Source organism: Chelon labrosus (assembly GCF_963514085.1).
Source record: "Chelon labrosus genome assembly, chromosome: 10".
Taxonomy (NCBI): Eukaryota; Metazoa; Chordata; class Actinopteri; order Mugiliformes; family Mugilidae; genus Chelon; species Chelon labrosus.
The window spans coordinates 12,347,529-12,361,370 of NC_140360.1; the positions used below are offsets into that span (position 1 = coordinate 12,347,529).

General features: G+C 44.2%; 1 protein-coding gene across 3 annotated transcripts in view; it reads left to right on the forward strand.

The window, feature by feature from the left end:
* znf385a (zinc finger protein 385A) overlaps nt 1–11,685 on the forward strand; it is a 50,687-nt gene extending 39,002 nt beyond the window's left edge. For all 3 annotated transcript variants that reach the window (XM_084554172.1, XM_084554171.1, XM_084554173.1), the window contains 4 exons: nt 4,304–4,663; nt 8,584–8,768; nt 8,897–8,989; nt 9,284–11,685. In XM_084554172.1, coding sequence (XP_084410298.1) covers nt 4,304–4,663; nt 8,584–8,768; nt 8,897–8,989; nt 9,284–9,532 — 887 coding nt within the window. In that variant the 3' untranslated portion in view covers nt 9,533–11,685. The remainder of the gene's footprint in view (nt 1–4,303; nt 4,664–8,583; nt 8,769–8,896; nt 8,990–9,283) is intronic.
* The last annotated feature ends 2,157 nt before the right edge of the window (nt 11,686–13,842 follow it).

Sequence of the window (13,842 nt, forward strand, 5' to 3'; positions counted from 1 at the left end):
CCGGGCATGTTTTTGGTGACATTTACAAAGGTTTCTGTAGCTGACTGTTTACCAGACATTTCCCCCTTATTGATGGGAGGACACAGAGCAAACACTATGAATGAAAAGATGAAACTGGGGTCCAATAAAGGCCAAAAATGCAGCCGGCTAGAGCAGAGGCAAATCTCTCTCTTTTTCCACCCACTTAAATAACTGTTAGGTTTTACTACGCATCTCAAAGAAGTAAGTGGGCTCGTCCTTTTTCGTCTCTTCCCTCATGAGAGAGATCAGCCCCCAATAGTGAGACTTCCTCTGGTGAAGTCCAAGAGCACGAGGAGCCAAAACAAACGGGCCACGATTGAGATCTGAAAGTAGCAACATGTGAAAGAATGCCTTTTTCCATCCAAGCCTCTTTCTCGTGACCCTGGAACCCCGTCTCTTCCTGATTGTGCTGCATGCTTCTCTGCTTGTGAGTGTGAGTGTGTGTCCTCAGTGGGGTCCTCTGGTCCATGGAAGGGAAGGGGGGTGGGGGGGCAGATCTCTGGGAGGCAGAGCAGCTGCATGTTGTCCCAACTGGGAAAGCAGTGTCTCTGGGACATATAGTGTGGTTTGGGCTGTTTCAGACACATATTTCATGCACACACTTATATACACACACACTTACACAAACAAACTGGTCCGGCCAATGCAAGCACAAATAAAAGTACGAGGAGATCATTTCCCACAGTGCAAATCCCTTAGAATATAAAGCAGCATTTGTTGTTGCTGTTGAGTGTTTGTTCCTGCAAACTGGCTAATTGTTAATACTGGATTTTTTACGCACTGCCACGGCCTCCTGAAAAATTTGGATAAGATATGCTGTAGCAGCCCAGTTCACCATTAGTATTATGACCTTCACTTTCATACGACATCATTTCTCATCAACATGTCAAATGCAGTCAGCAGTGATGACCATAAACAGGACATGTTGAGACCTTGCTGAGGGCTAAAACAGCGAAAGGTTATGGCATAATGTTTGAACGTTGTTGCTCCTTCAACAGCTCTCAAAGCAGGTCATGAGTTTTATAGCCCCTCAGAGGGGTTGAGGTTAGCCTTGCCCCCAAAGAGGAGGCCCTTGGCTTTGGGGGACTTGGAGTGGTGAGCTGAGGGTTTGGCTGGGCCCTGTGGGTGATGGAGAGGCAGCTGTTACACTGGAGAGGAGCTCAGCTCTCCCCTCCTCTTTATCCCTCTGCTGTGTGACACTCCCACTCTAATGAAGGGCCCTGTTTAAACCACCGTGGTATTATAGCACTCTTTAGAACACACACACACACACGCTCACAGACGAGCACACACACCCAAGGTCAATTAAATAGATGACTTTCATGCGGGGGCTCGGGTTGCATGTCTATGAGGTGACTGTAGTATCGAGTTACACACAGCTGACGTACTATTCATACTCTGTCTAGTTGTTGTTTGCCTCAGAGTCTGGATTTTCATGGAATTTGCCAGTTGTTGTTTTTCTCCCCACTGGCCTATTTGATCAAATCTAGCTGAAATAACAGTACCTGATAAACACAATTTGCATGCCCACACATGTGCGTGTCAGTCAGGGTTTGGATGCGGGCCAGACTGAGAAAAGGCACACAGATGTATTATGAATGTGGCTGGGCTCTTGTTAGGCCGGCGTTGGGTTTCGTAGCTCGTTAATCATTGAGATTGGGCCCGGTGGTTTCACTTGTGGCAGACGGAGTCATCCTCAAGCTGCCATTCTCACACCTAGTCACCACCACAGTCCCGTGGTAAAGCCCCTGGAATTTGTTTCTTGGACGTGAGGATGATGACTTGTAACTCAAAATATTATAATCAGTTTACTTCGGTTTAAATAGCATCGGTTTTATGCGACAGTTTAATATAAGCAAAGCATAAGCACTGTGTAATGATCCAGCCACATGCAGACATTATTACAGCAATTACTTTCTTATTCTGCTTTCTTCTTTGTATTTTATAAAACAACAAAGCTCTTTGTTTGGTTTCGAGTCCTGCAGGATCACTTACATTATGTGTACAAAGATGAACATTTGCTCACATAGACACTCCTTAATATACTGTCTTCCACGATATTTCACAATGGGTTCACACGTAATGAACGGAGATGAACTTTGTATTAAATCCCACAGCTTTGTCAACAAAACCTTTCCCCACAGACAACATCCGATACGCGGCTGTAATTTCCTGAAGTGGATTAAAGCAGTGCAGAAACGCCAGGCTAAAGTGTAAAGCATCTGGACTGCGTTAGCTCTCTCTGCTGACCTGTCCCCATGAATAATACCTTCTTCTGTTGGACTATGAGGTCAGCTGGCAGAGAGGAGGGTCAGTTCACTGCCTCCTCAATGTTTAATTGGACTTACCAAATATCCTGAGTTTGGGGGGAATCAAGTGACAGTGGGATTCTCTGGGAAAGAAAAAGATATTTTTTGTGTCTTCTGCTGTCTCTTCTACTCAGAGAGGAGGCCTCGCGTAGAATGAATCGTTCACGCTTTTCATTTTAGTCGGGAAATATGCCAAGAAAAAATACTTTGTGTGAAATCTGTGATTTTGAGTCGCAGACACCGGGGGGGGGGGGGGGGGGGGGTCAGCCTTGAACTGAGCACATTGCGAGGAGGTTAAAAGAAAGTCAGTGGTGTAGTCGGAGGTGAAACAGAGCCTGGATGTTGGTTTGGTGTGGCCCGACTCCAGGCCACCATGGATCATGAAATCCCTCATTACTATTTGGCCAACCCTCTCTATTCTTTCCCCCTGGATTTGAACTCAAACCATGTGTTGTGAAATTTGTGCATTCAGGGCTCGTTTGTCTGCATTGTAAAGATGTCATGAGAACGTGTGTGCGTGCAAAGTTCATCAACAACACTGCAGAATGCCACTTTTCTATCCGGCTCCACTTGCAGGTACAAGCTTTGTGCTCAACTAAACCTGCTCAGTCGCATCAAACAGGCATATAATGAGCCGTAAACCTCTCCAGAGACCACATACCATCAAACAGCGCTTTGATCCAGGGCCTCTTTATGGACTTCACAGTGGCATGTAGAGTTAAAATAAGAAATATTCTTTCTTTTTTCTTTTTTTAACAAAACATCTGTTTGACAAATGCTCTGTGCAGCTTGAAGCTCAACAGCTGGAAACTTCCAGTATGGAAAGACAAGGAATTCTGGTCTTGGAAAGCAGTGGAATGGAAAGCACTCACTATGGCATCTTCATCCGAGATGATGCAATGGAGTTGCATGGAGACCAAAATACACACACTGTCATACTGTATAGTCACTTAAGACTCAGAGTGGAGCAAAAGCATAAATATACACGTGACAGAATAACAATGCATGCGGTAATCTTTAAATGGAAATTAAGTCAATATTTGTTTTCTTCCAGAAATACTGCACGCTATCCCTTTAATGCCATAATCCAGAGAGGCTTTTCTGCTGACTAGCTTTGACGCTACATCCTGCAGAGTTTGAAGAAAAGCCTCCCAGTCGCTGCTGATGAGGGGGAGTTCAGAATAACCCCATCCACATTTAGGGGGCCTTTTTTTTCAGCCAACCCTGACTGCTTAGCGAATGCCGATGGCCTTGCGTATGGGAGTGGCTGACTGAAAACATCTGTCTGGCAACGTATATATAAACATGTTCTGCGATGAAAACAGAGCATGTAGCCATTCTATGCGCAGTATGCACTCCCACGCATGCAACAACAAGAATTTAGACGAAGAGCGAGCGCAGAGCTCACTCCGTTACGTTTTCTTTGGACTTCACGTGTTGTCCGAGCAAAGTGCCTTTACTGCTTCAACCGCCGCCAAAAGCAACAGGTGTGTGTTGCAAAGACACACGAGCGTGGGCCGAGGTGTCTGTTTCCTCTTTTTCCCCCTTCAGAAACAGTTCAATGAGAGGAAACCACATCAGAGAAAGAATGGCTGGAAAACTTCAAAAAGCCTAGAAACATATTAAACACAAGCCTGTCCCTTGATACACATGGGTCACAATACGTCTTCTGCCTCGATGAAAATTAAAGGGGGCTTTTTAACCATTTATGGTCGACAGCATATGCAGTAAAAAGCACTTCTGAATGCAAGCGCTTTATGTTGGTTTGTCTGATCTATAGAGCAGACCATGTGGTCCATATCCAATTGGGAGTGGTTAGTGGCTAGACATGGCACAGTTTTGCTTAAGGGATATTTACTCCTCTGTTTAAGACAACTAATTCAGAGTTGTGAACGTTTTTGCGTACTATAAAAAACACATAATTTCTAACATTTATTTTGTTTCTTTCCTTGTCTCTCTTTTTGTTGTCGCAGATGAAACACGGCCTCTGTCGCAGTTAAACGGGCCCATACTGGCCCCGGGACCACTTCCCCCTCTTCCGACCCCACCCACCCCACCCATGGACTCCCCCATGCCCTCAATGTGCCCTCTCCTTCCCACCCCCACTCCACCCCTGATCCCACCGACCTCCTCCTCCCCAGGCTGCGGCAGTGGCAGCGTCGCCTCAGAGCAGCCGGGATCCGGTCCCCCGGTTTCAGGAGCCGCTGGCACCCCGGCCTCCACCAGCCCCTCCAACCCAGAGACGGAGGAAGACAAGGCCAAGAAGCTGCTCTACTGCTCATTGTGCAAGGTGGCTGTCAATTCCTTATCACAGCTGGAGGCCCACAACAAAGGTGGGTAATCTGTGAGCTCTGATCTCCTGAAATTAGCGCACTTTCTAGACATTAGCAGAAAAACAAACCACATGGAACTGACCGTGATTTTATTATCCTTGGGTTTCTGGAAATTTCCCTCGCCTTTTTTCAGCCGAATTCCTCTCTATTTACTCAAACCACAGTGTTGTTAGAAACAAAGTGTTTAACATCCTGTGTATTTGAGGAATTCTGCCAAGAGAGAGACACGCAGACACTTCTAGAAAGGTTGGTATTACTTTCTAAATGAGATGGGAAAATGACCAAAAGTTCAAAACATTTGTGTGTTTCTAGATAATGCCAAGACAAAGAAAGAAACAAGTTAATTAAAAAAAACAAAAACAAATATATGGGTCAGTTTAAGTTTATTGAAACCCCAGACTTTAAGCAGTGTAAAAACGGAAATGGTTAAACACTTTAAAAATCATAAAAACAGAATTCAGCAACATAGATAATGCTGCATATTGTCACATTAACTATAGCTATGAAATTGCACTTGCTATTAAAGTTTGTCTTACAAGTTATTCATAGGACAGCGTGTCCCAGGAATGATTGCATTATCCTTTCTGAATACAAATTTAAAAATTATAATTTTACAGGGGACTGAGTGGATTCGTTTATTATCTTATTCCTTGCAGTCGTACATGAATTGTACAAAGATACATACTGTGCATACGTATGATGAAACCTGACTAGATTCAGTGTTGTGCTCTCATAAGAAAAATAAGAGTGTCGGATGGAGACAGACTCGATGGTACTCGAGCCAGTGGATGGTACTAACACTGATCAGCAGATAAATGATCTGTTTGACACTGACATGATTGACCTCTGTAACTGAGCACTGCTCTCCTGCTTTCATGCACTCCGTCAAGGTGCCTCACCTGTGTGCGTGCGTGTGTGTGCGTTGACTTATTTTACAGCTAACACCCACCCCCCCAGCCCACCTCCATCTTCTGAAAAAATGTTTTACGTGCCCTGAAGCTTTCCATTTGAAAAAGAAATTTGCATAGGAGGATGGTTTAGGCGTGTAACCGCCGCATGAGGGATTTATGCAAGGAAATAAAAGAAGAATTGCCTTTTATGTGGACGAACAACAGCACTGGCTGGAGCGTTCTGTCAGACAGCTACCACACATGACAACACTCTCTCTGTTTGTTACAGCTACCCCTGAGGTGCCCACTGCCTTGCTACTGTGTTTTCTGCCTCACCAATTTAGAGTGTGCTTCTCTGTGACCTCAGTCTCTCAGAGGACAGTTGAATCAGCTGGATCTCTGTTCTGTTTTTGACATTAATGTACACCGGTCAGCCACAACATTAAAACCACTGACAGGAAAAGTGAATAACGTTGACACATCTTGTGACAGTACAATGTTCTGCTGGGAAACTTATGAACCTTACATTCATGTGGATGTTACTTAGACATGTACCACCCACCTAGACCAGACCAGGCACCCATACCACACAGCAATGACACTCCTTGATGGCAGCAGCCTGACACAGGCACACACACAAAAACAGTTCAGGAACAACTCAAAAAACATGAAAAGGTGTTGACCTGGCCTCCAAATTCACTAGATCCCAAACTGATCACGTATCTATGGGATGTACTGAAACCTCTCCTCAACCCATAGGACCCAAAGGCCCCCATTAACAGCATTCTGTTGCCAGACACCACAGCACACCCTCAGAAGGCCCATGTCCATTCTCTGATGAGTCACAACTGTTTTGGAGGTGGTCATAATGTTATGCTTGATCAGTGTATATACACATACATGATCTGTATACTACACAAAGCACAATGAATGACTCCATAGTATAGTAACTTGAGCCCCAGTCAGCTCAGTCAGACATGAAAGCTGCCAACACATACTTCTTAATGCATTAATCAATCATTATCATCGTTGTAGCTGGATTAACGTCTGCAAGGTCTTTTGAATTAACACTTTTACTTGTCATTCTTGCAATAACATGTCAATAAATATTTGTTGCATACCAGCCCACTGTTTACTACATACATACATGTGTAAGTATATAAAAAAGATTAAACGAAGTATATTACAGCTCCTAAATATGATCCAGAGTCACAGTTTAGTGTCACCGTTGGCTGCGATGTTCAACCCCTGGATTACTAAAATTTGAGACAGCTGAAAATCTATCAGGGAAGCAATCTGGAAGCAATCACTCTCACTCATTCTCAAAATATACTGTGCATGTTAGCGGGGTTCAAAAATAAAATCATGTGTCACGCAGACACCGAGACATGAAAACAGTGTGCGTGGCACAATGAACCGCAGAAAAGTCAGAAAAAGATTTGGATGTAATATTTCTGCAACACTCGCTGCATTAACAGTTTCCCTGTCAGCGCCTTTTGACTGGATTTGTGCCGTTGTCTACTTGTGTTTTGGTTTACACGGCGAGCCGACTTTACAAAGACGAAAAGTCCACCGGGCCGTCCATTGTCAGACTGAAATAGAACAAAGGCAAAAAGCAGACACCCGCATTTCTGGCCACGAGCAAAACCTGTCATTCTAGACCCTATCTCCCCAGTGAAGCCCACAGCCTCTACCCCGACCCAATGACTTATCCCTCCCCTGTAACCTTAACTCTGTTCAAAGGGATTTTAGAGAGTGCCTCAAATTCATATCTGAAAATCAGAGACGGTGACATAAGATGTTTTTCTTTGTAGAGCGCGTGCAGAGAGTCATAGCAGTTAAGTGGGTTGAGAGGAGAGGGATGTTTAAGCCAAGAACAAGATATGTGTTTATTCGATGAGAAACTTTGCAGGCACATTCTCAATATGCAGTGTACGAGAGGACGTCTTAACTTTCTGTGCATTTTTCAAATTAGGAATATTTAGAAAACACTAGACATAGACTCAGAATTATCTGGGTTTTTGTTTTTTCTTGGTATAGCTTTATGTCCAAGTTTTTAGATTGGTGTGTGTGCGTGCTATGTCTGTGTTACACAGCCACCTGCAATAAAACATGCCCCCCACTCCCCTCCCCTGATGTGATTACTCTGCACTACATTAATGATTGACAGAATGACATGCCCATGATGCCTGTACAATATGAACCTCACTAAGAATCACATATTTCTATTTGTTCCCAGTTTGACAGACAAAGTTAGTGCTTCTTTTAAGAGCTTGTAAAACTGCATCGCATAAATATTTAGTGAAACGGTAAAAAGTGTGGCGTCATGCTCTTGTGCCCGGCAAATATCTGACCGCAAATCCATCCTAAGCCCGTACGAAACCTGCATCTCATAATAACATGCCCTTAAATTTTCCAAACTTTGACGTTTATGATCTAAATTATTGATTGTGAAAGTGAAGGTTCGGTGAGCCAGTATCATCATTGATATTGGCACATGGAGGGTGGAGGTTGTAATATAGTGGAGTACGCACCGTATGAAGTTTTTCCTACCCACCCTGCTGAATCAAATATTATCAATCATCCTTTTATAATGTTAACATTAGATAGGGCTTTGAGTTCACTTTCAAGGTCTCTGACTGCACAGCTGTCTGACTGCTGCCCTCTTGTGGCGAAACCTTAGCTCTACAACTTCACAGGACACGGCAATTTGCTCAGTATGTTGCGCATATGTGGTTATTTACTGGAGAATCAAGCATGTGGTGCATATTCTTTTTTGCCATGCTCTGACATTTGTCACTGTCATTGTTTCTCCAGCTGTAATTTGAGCAACAGAGAAATGCTGTCCAATCTCATTTGGCTTCAGACAGGTCGAAGCAACATGACTCATGTGCTAAAAATAGAAACTGATCTCCACTGTATTATTTAATTCTATTCTATCAGCTTCTAAATGTGTAATTTCACCTTGGTTAATATTATTGCTGACCCATGTTTTTTAATTTTTTTTTGAATTTGTGTTTCTGCACGCAGGTACTAAACACAAAACTATCCTGGAGGCACGGAGCGGGCTGGGGCCTATCAAGGCATATCCTCGCCTGGGTCCCAAGCCCAGTGGAGAGCAGGGAGGGGGTCCCGTGGACCCCAACACTCAGGAACGAACCTTCCACTGTGAGATCTGCAATGTGCGGGTCAACTCTGAATTGCAACTCAAACAGGTAGGAAGAAGATCCCTGTAATTGTTTTAGTGACCAAAAATATTACAGATCATCTGGGTTTGATAGTGCCCTTTTTTATTTTGTCATATAATTTACATGCAATCAATACAAGTGGTCTTTTTTTTCAGCACATATCAAGTCGAAGGCACCGGGACGGCATGGCCGGGAAGCCTAACCCTCTGCTCAGCCGACACAAGAAGCACAGGGGAGCTGATCTGACGGTAACCTTTCACTGTTACTAAATTCTGGCTCCTGTGACACAAATAGAAAACCTAAGATCCACAGATCAGATAGACAGAGATACTTGAGAACACAGGGCCTGCAAAGCCTCGGAGCTGCTAGAGCATGTTGATTTGATCCCTACAAAAGATAGTCAATTTTTCTAAACTCAGCATAACGACAGATCAAAAGTCTGGAGAGGAAGTCTGAATCTGTTTCCTTTGCATGTGTTGACCTTCTGGAACTAATAACCGTCACTCTTCTCTCTCTTGTTCTGCTCTCCCTTCTGTTTTTAGTCTTCTTTGACCTTCTCCAAGGATCTCACCAAAGCTTTGGGTGCAGGCCTCTTGCCCAGCCCCTTGGCTGTTGCCGCAGCAATGGCCGCTGCAGCGTCCTCGAACCAGCTGGCCCTGCGTGCAGCTGCCCCTGCGCCTCACCCACACCATCACCTCTTGCAAGGCCCACATCTCAGCCACGCCATCCTGAGACCAGCCCCGGGGCCCATCCGCACCACCCATGGTCCAATCCTCTTCTCTCCTTACTGACACATCACCCTCTGACTTCTGCCAGTCAGGAACATCATCTCCAAAAGCACACTGTGAAACTACAAACAAGCTCAACAAACAGCAATTGATGGGGGGAAAAAATACAATCATTAAAGTATCTGACTGAGACAATAGCAAGGGAATGGAACAGTGGAAAAGAGTACAAGTCTCTCTTTTTTCCCTTTACCTGAAACTCTCCACTCACCCTCCTTCCATTTCAAAAGACTCCTGAGTGATCTGCAGATGGAGTTAGAGGAGAGATGTTCATTATGCATTGAACTCCCTTGTACATTTCTCACCTCCCCTGGTCCCTCCCTTGCACTGTGGCCCTCTCACGGCCGCCTCAATAGCTACAGAAGAAACACACGCAGACCTTTCTAGAAACATCAAACCACACATAGTGTTACATAATTATCCTGGGCCCGGTTGGTTTTCTCCTGTCATCACTGCTCAGCGTGTTCTTCTCATCCTATGCACCTCAAAAACTAAGACAATAATGTTATGTCAGTAGGGTAGCTGCTTCCATCGATCTTTGCTGTGTGCGCCGCGTGTAGCTGTGGCAGCCTCCACGGTACTGTACATGTCCTGCTCCGTGCCGGAGGCCAGCAGCTCTTCAATTTATGACACTTAGGCCCTCGCTAGATACAACATGACTTCGGCTGACAGGCAGGTGGTAGCCACATCTGAACATGTCTGAGGGTTTGGAGGAGGCGAGGGGGGGTAGGGAGAGCAGAAAAGTGACTGTGGGGGATTGCGCTCCCCTGTCATTTCCTGATAGGGTGAGGTGAGAGGAGGGCTGGCACGGGTCAGTGGATGGATTGACCCCAGGCAGCATGCAGGCAAACACAGGCCTGAACAAATCTGCGTTTAAAATAGATTGTACCAACAAAACCTGCTTTAGGGCACATCTGCCAACTTCCATAACAGTCAGAGAAGAGCCTCGCCAACGGGGAGAGAGAATAGGAGGAGTAGCAGAAGTTGCACATTGGTACATACTGTACTGCTGTGTTTAACACATAATTATAACCTTGGCTTGATTTGCCTTTTATTTAAGGAATCTTTTATGTGCAGTAATGAAAAATGTGGTACTAGAGAGAGCATAGGTTACATATGATGAGACTTCAGTTCAGATTTTCAAAAAGGTTACTGACATCCTCACATCTCCCCCCGTCTTCACTGAGAGGCGGATCCTTTGTGTTGGTGGGCATGTACGACTTAGCTGTGACCCTGTGTACTGCTGTGTTTATGTTGTTCGTGCATGCAACCTCACAATAAGGTCCACCAGGGACAACTTTTGCATCACTGGGTTGACCTCTACGATTCCTGCCTTGTCCTCCTCCTCCTCCTCCTCCTCCTCCTCCTCCTCCGCCTCGTCCTCCTCACCTACCCGACATCCAAAGGTTCTAAAAGAGTCTAAAAGGCACATCGACAACGGCAACCGTAATACTGAAAGGGAACAAATTAAATAGAGGAAGATGAAAGCCAAATACATACTTGGATAAGTGATCTTGAGCCGGAGTGACAACCAAGCCAGAAGCCTAGGGAAGCCGCCTGGAGCGGGAGCCAAGACATCCAGCCCAAGGCATCTATTGATACTTCCTGTCTTACTGAAAGCCATGAAATGCACCATGATTTGTTTTCTTTTACAAAGACTGGTGAGCACTTTGATTTTTTTGTTTTTGGTTTTGGTTTAGACTGTTGGTCTGGATTTATATCACACATTAAAAAAAAGAGCAAAACAGAAAACTTAACAAAAATATTTTTGTAGGTAGCAAATGTTAATAACTTCATCCATAAAGGGAAAGGAAGAAAATGGTTGGATGGATAGTGGGTTACACGAGTGGTTCAGACAGACTGATAAACAGGCAGAACAACAGTGGGCAGCCACAAAAGCTAGCTAGACAGCAGCAGACCTAAACAGCTTGAAACTAACACCCTATTCTGAACGAGATGTACACTGTGCCCTTTCATTGAGAAGCAATGAGCTCTAATGTCTTACCTTTGTCTGAATATTGCAATGCAATGAGCAATTTTTATCAGAGTGACTTGTTATCATTGTGACATGTTGTGACATGTTGTCTGGAGTCATGTGTAAACTGGGAGCACGCCAGCTGACTTGACTTTTCTGTTCTTCCGCGAGGAGTTCACGTTCTCGGGGGAAGGGTGGGTGGGTGGGTGGGGTTGAGACAGGGACGGCGAGGGACGGCGGTGTATCTGGGCACAGGGACCGACCCTTCATATTAAAGGGCCTTTTTACTATGGTAAATCTCTGCTTGGGGAACAGGGTACAACACCAGGTATCAAGGGATTAAAGCTAGATCTGTTCAACAGGCCTTTTTTTTATTAATATTATTATTATTTGGACTTGCTGAGTTGCATTATTTTATTTCTGTGTGTGAGAAATGTGTCTAAGTGAAAAATCCTGGGGAACATTATCAATGCCATTACTTAAAGAAGAAGCTGGCTTGGTGTCAGTTTCCACCATTGTGCTCTTTTTTGTTGCTGAACGTAATCTTCGAGTTCATTTTGTGAGTGAGATACTATTCCAGGATTTGTGCTCTCCTTCCTGTTGGTGTGTGTACCATATGTATTTTAGCGTGCGTTGGGACCTGCTCTCTCCCCACTTCCCACCAATCAGAGACAGAGGCAACCTGGAGCTATAAAGTGGCCTAGCGCAGATAAAAAGCTGCTCATGTTGTGAATCATCCTGGATTCTGTCCGAGACTTGATGGATAACGCAGCCTAGTCAAAGTATTGCAGTGTGGTCCCTGGTAGGTGAGTCAAGCAACACCACTGACATGTTCATATTGTCCTTGATATGTTCATAAAGTGGTAACTCCCAGAGAGTCACCCCTCATCGTTCACATTCGGGAAATAAATGTTAGATTCCTATTTTCTGGGCAGGTATTTCATGTTAGCTGTGTTTAGGCTACTAGCCTTAGCCTTATTCTGCCCCAGTCTCTCTCAGAGCAGAGACAGAGAGAGAGTTGGAGAGGCCGTGGTGTGATTTTGTCTTGCCAATAAAGTTATTTTTGAATTTCATTATCGGAGGGGACAAAGAGTTTGTATGGCGAATTGTAGCAATACCTGACTCATTCTGGCTACTCTTGTTTATTGCAATAAGAAAAATGAAACAATAAATGTGTATGTGAGTAAAACATTATAAATGTAATTTAAATGAAAAAGAAACTTTATGGTAAATACTATTGGTATCAAGAGAAACCATGGTGGAAAAAAGTAAATGTCAATAAATCATTAAATCATACCGTCTGCAGAGTTTTTATGGATCAGTTGCGGTTGTTCAGTGCCTTCTGTAAGTCTCAAACCTTCTCACAGCCGCTGACATATTTGATCAAATGACACCAACGATCTGGTAAAAAGGTTTCCCTTGTCTTGTGACCCCTCCGCAACATCACAAGACAATTCCAAGGGGTCACAAGATCATCATCAAAAGGAGACAAGATGGTTCTGCTATTCAGATTTTTGTCTTTTCTTAAATGTTTGTCCAATTGCAGATTGGCAGAAATCCTCAGATGGAAACATGTATAGATTTCACGCAGGAGCAGCAAGTGACCAGCAAAGGTCGTTGACTGAAAGTAACTGACTGAAAGTATAATTATATGCAGAAAATAATAGAAAAGAATAGAATAGAATAGAATGCCTTTATTGTCACTACACACATGTACAATGAGATTAATAAATAAATTCTTCTGTGCAATATTTGATAGCACCATCATCTGCCTGTTCCAAAAAAGAAACAAATATGAGGCCACTTTATTAGGTACACCTGGAGGTCATAGTGGTGGTGAAGCATTTCAGACTTTTCCCACCTATTTTTTCTGAGCGTATCACAACAGTATGGCTTCATAGTAGGACTGCCTGCAGTGAAGACCTGTCACCCTGCAAAAACAATCAATGCATTATTAACGTACCCCTCTGTTCTTTCTTCTTCTTTACAGTCTCATAGCAGGAACCAGGGGGACACGGGGCTTCCAGAGATATGCCCCCAGCCTGAATCTCACTCCCCGGGGTTCCTCCACCCGAACATCGAAGGACCACCATCGGCCTCTACATCTGCCTTTATCCCATCCCCTTGACCCCTCTCATCCCTTCCCCTAGACCCCCTCTCATAACATCTCTTACCTTTCCCTGCCCCTAACCCGGTTCAAATAGTCTTGTTTGTACCCACTGAGGTGTGGTCTTGTTAGTGAACTTACAGAGTGTTGTTAAAACAGGAACTGATGCAACACACAGGCATCAGAAAGGAACAGTTGTTGAACAGTTGTTCCTTTCTGAATGCAACAAACCGT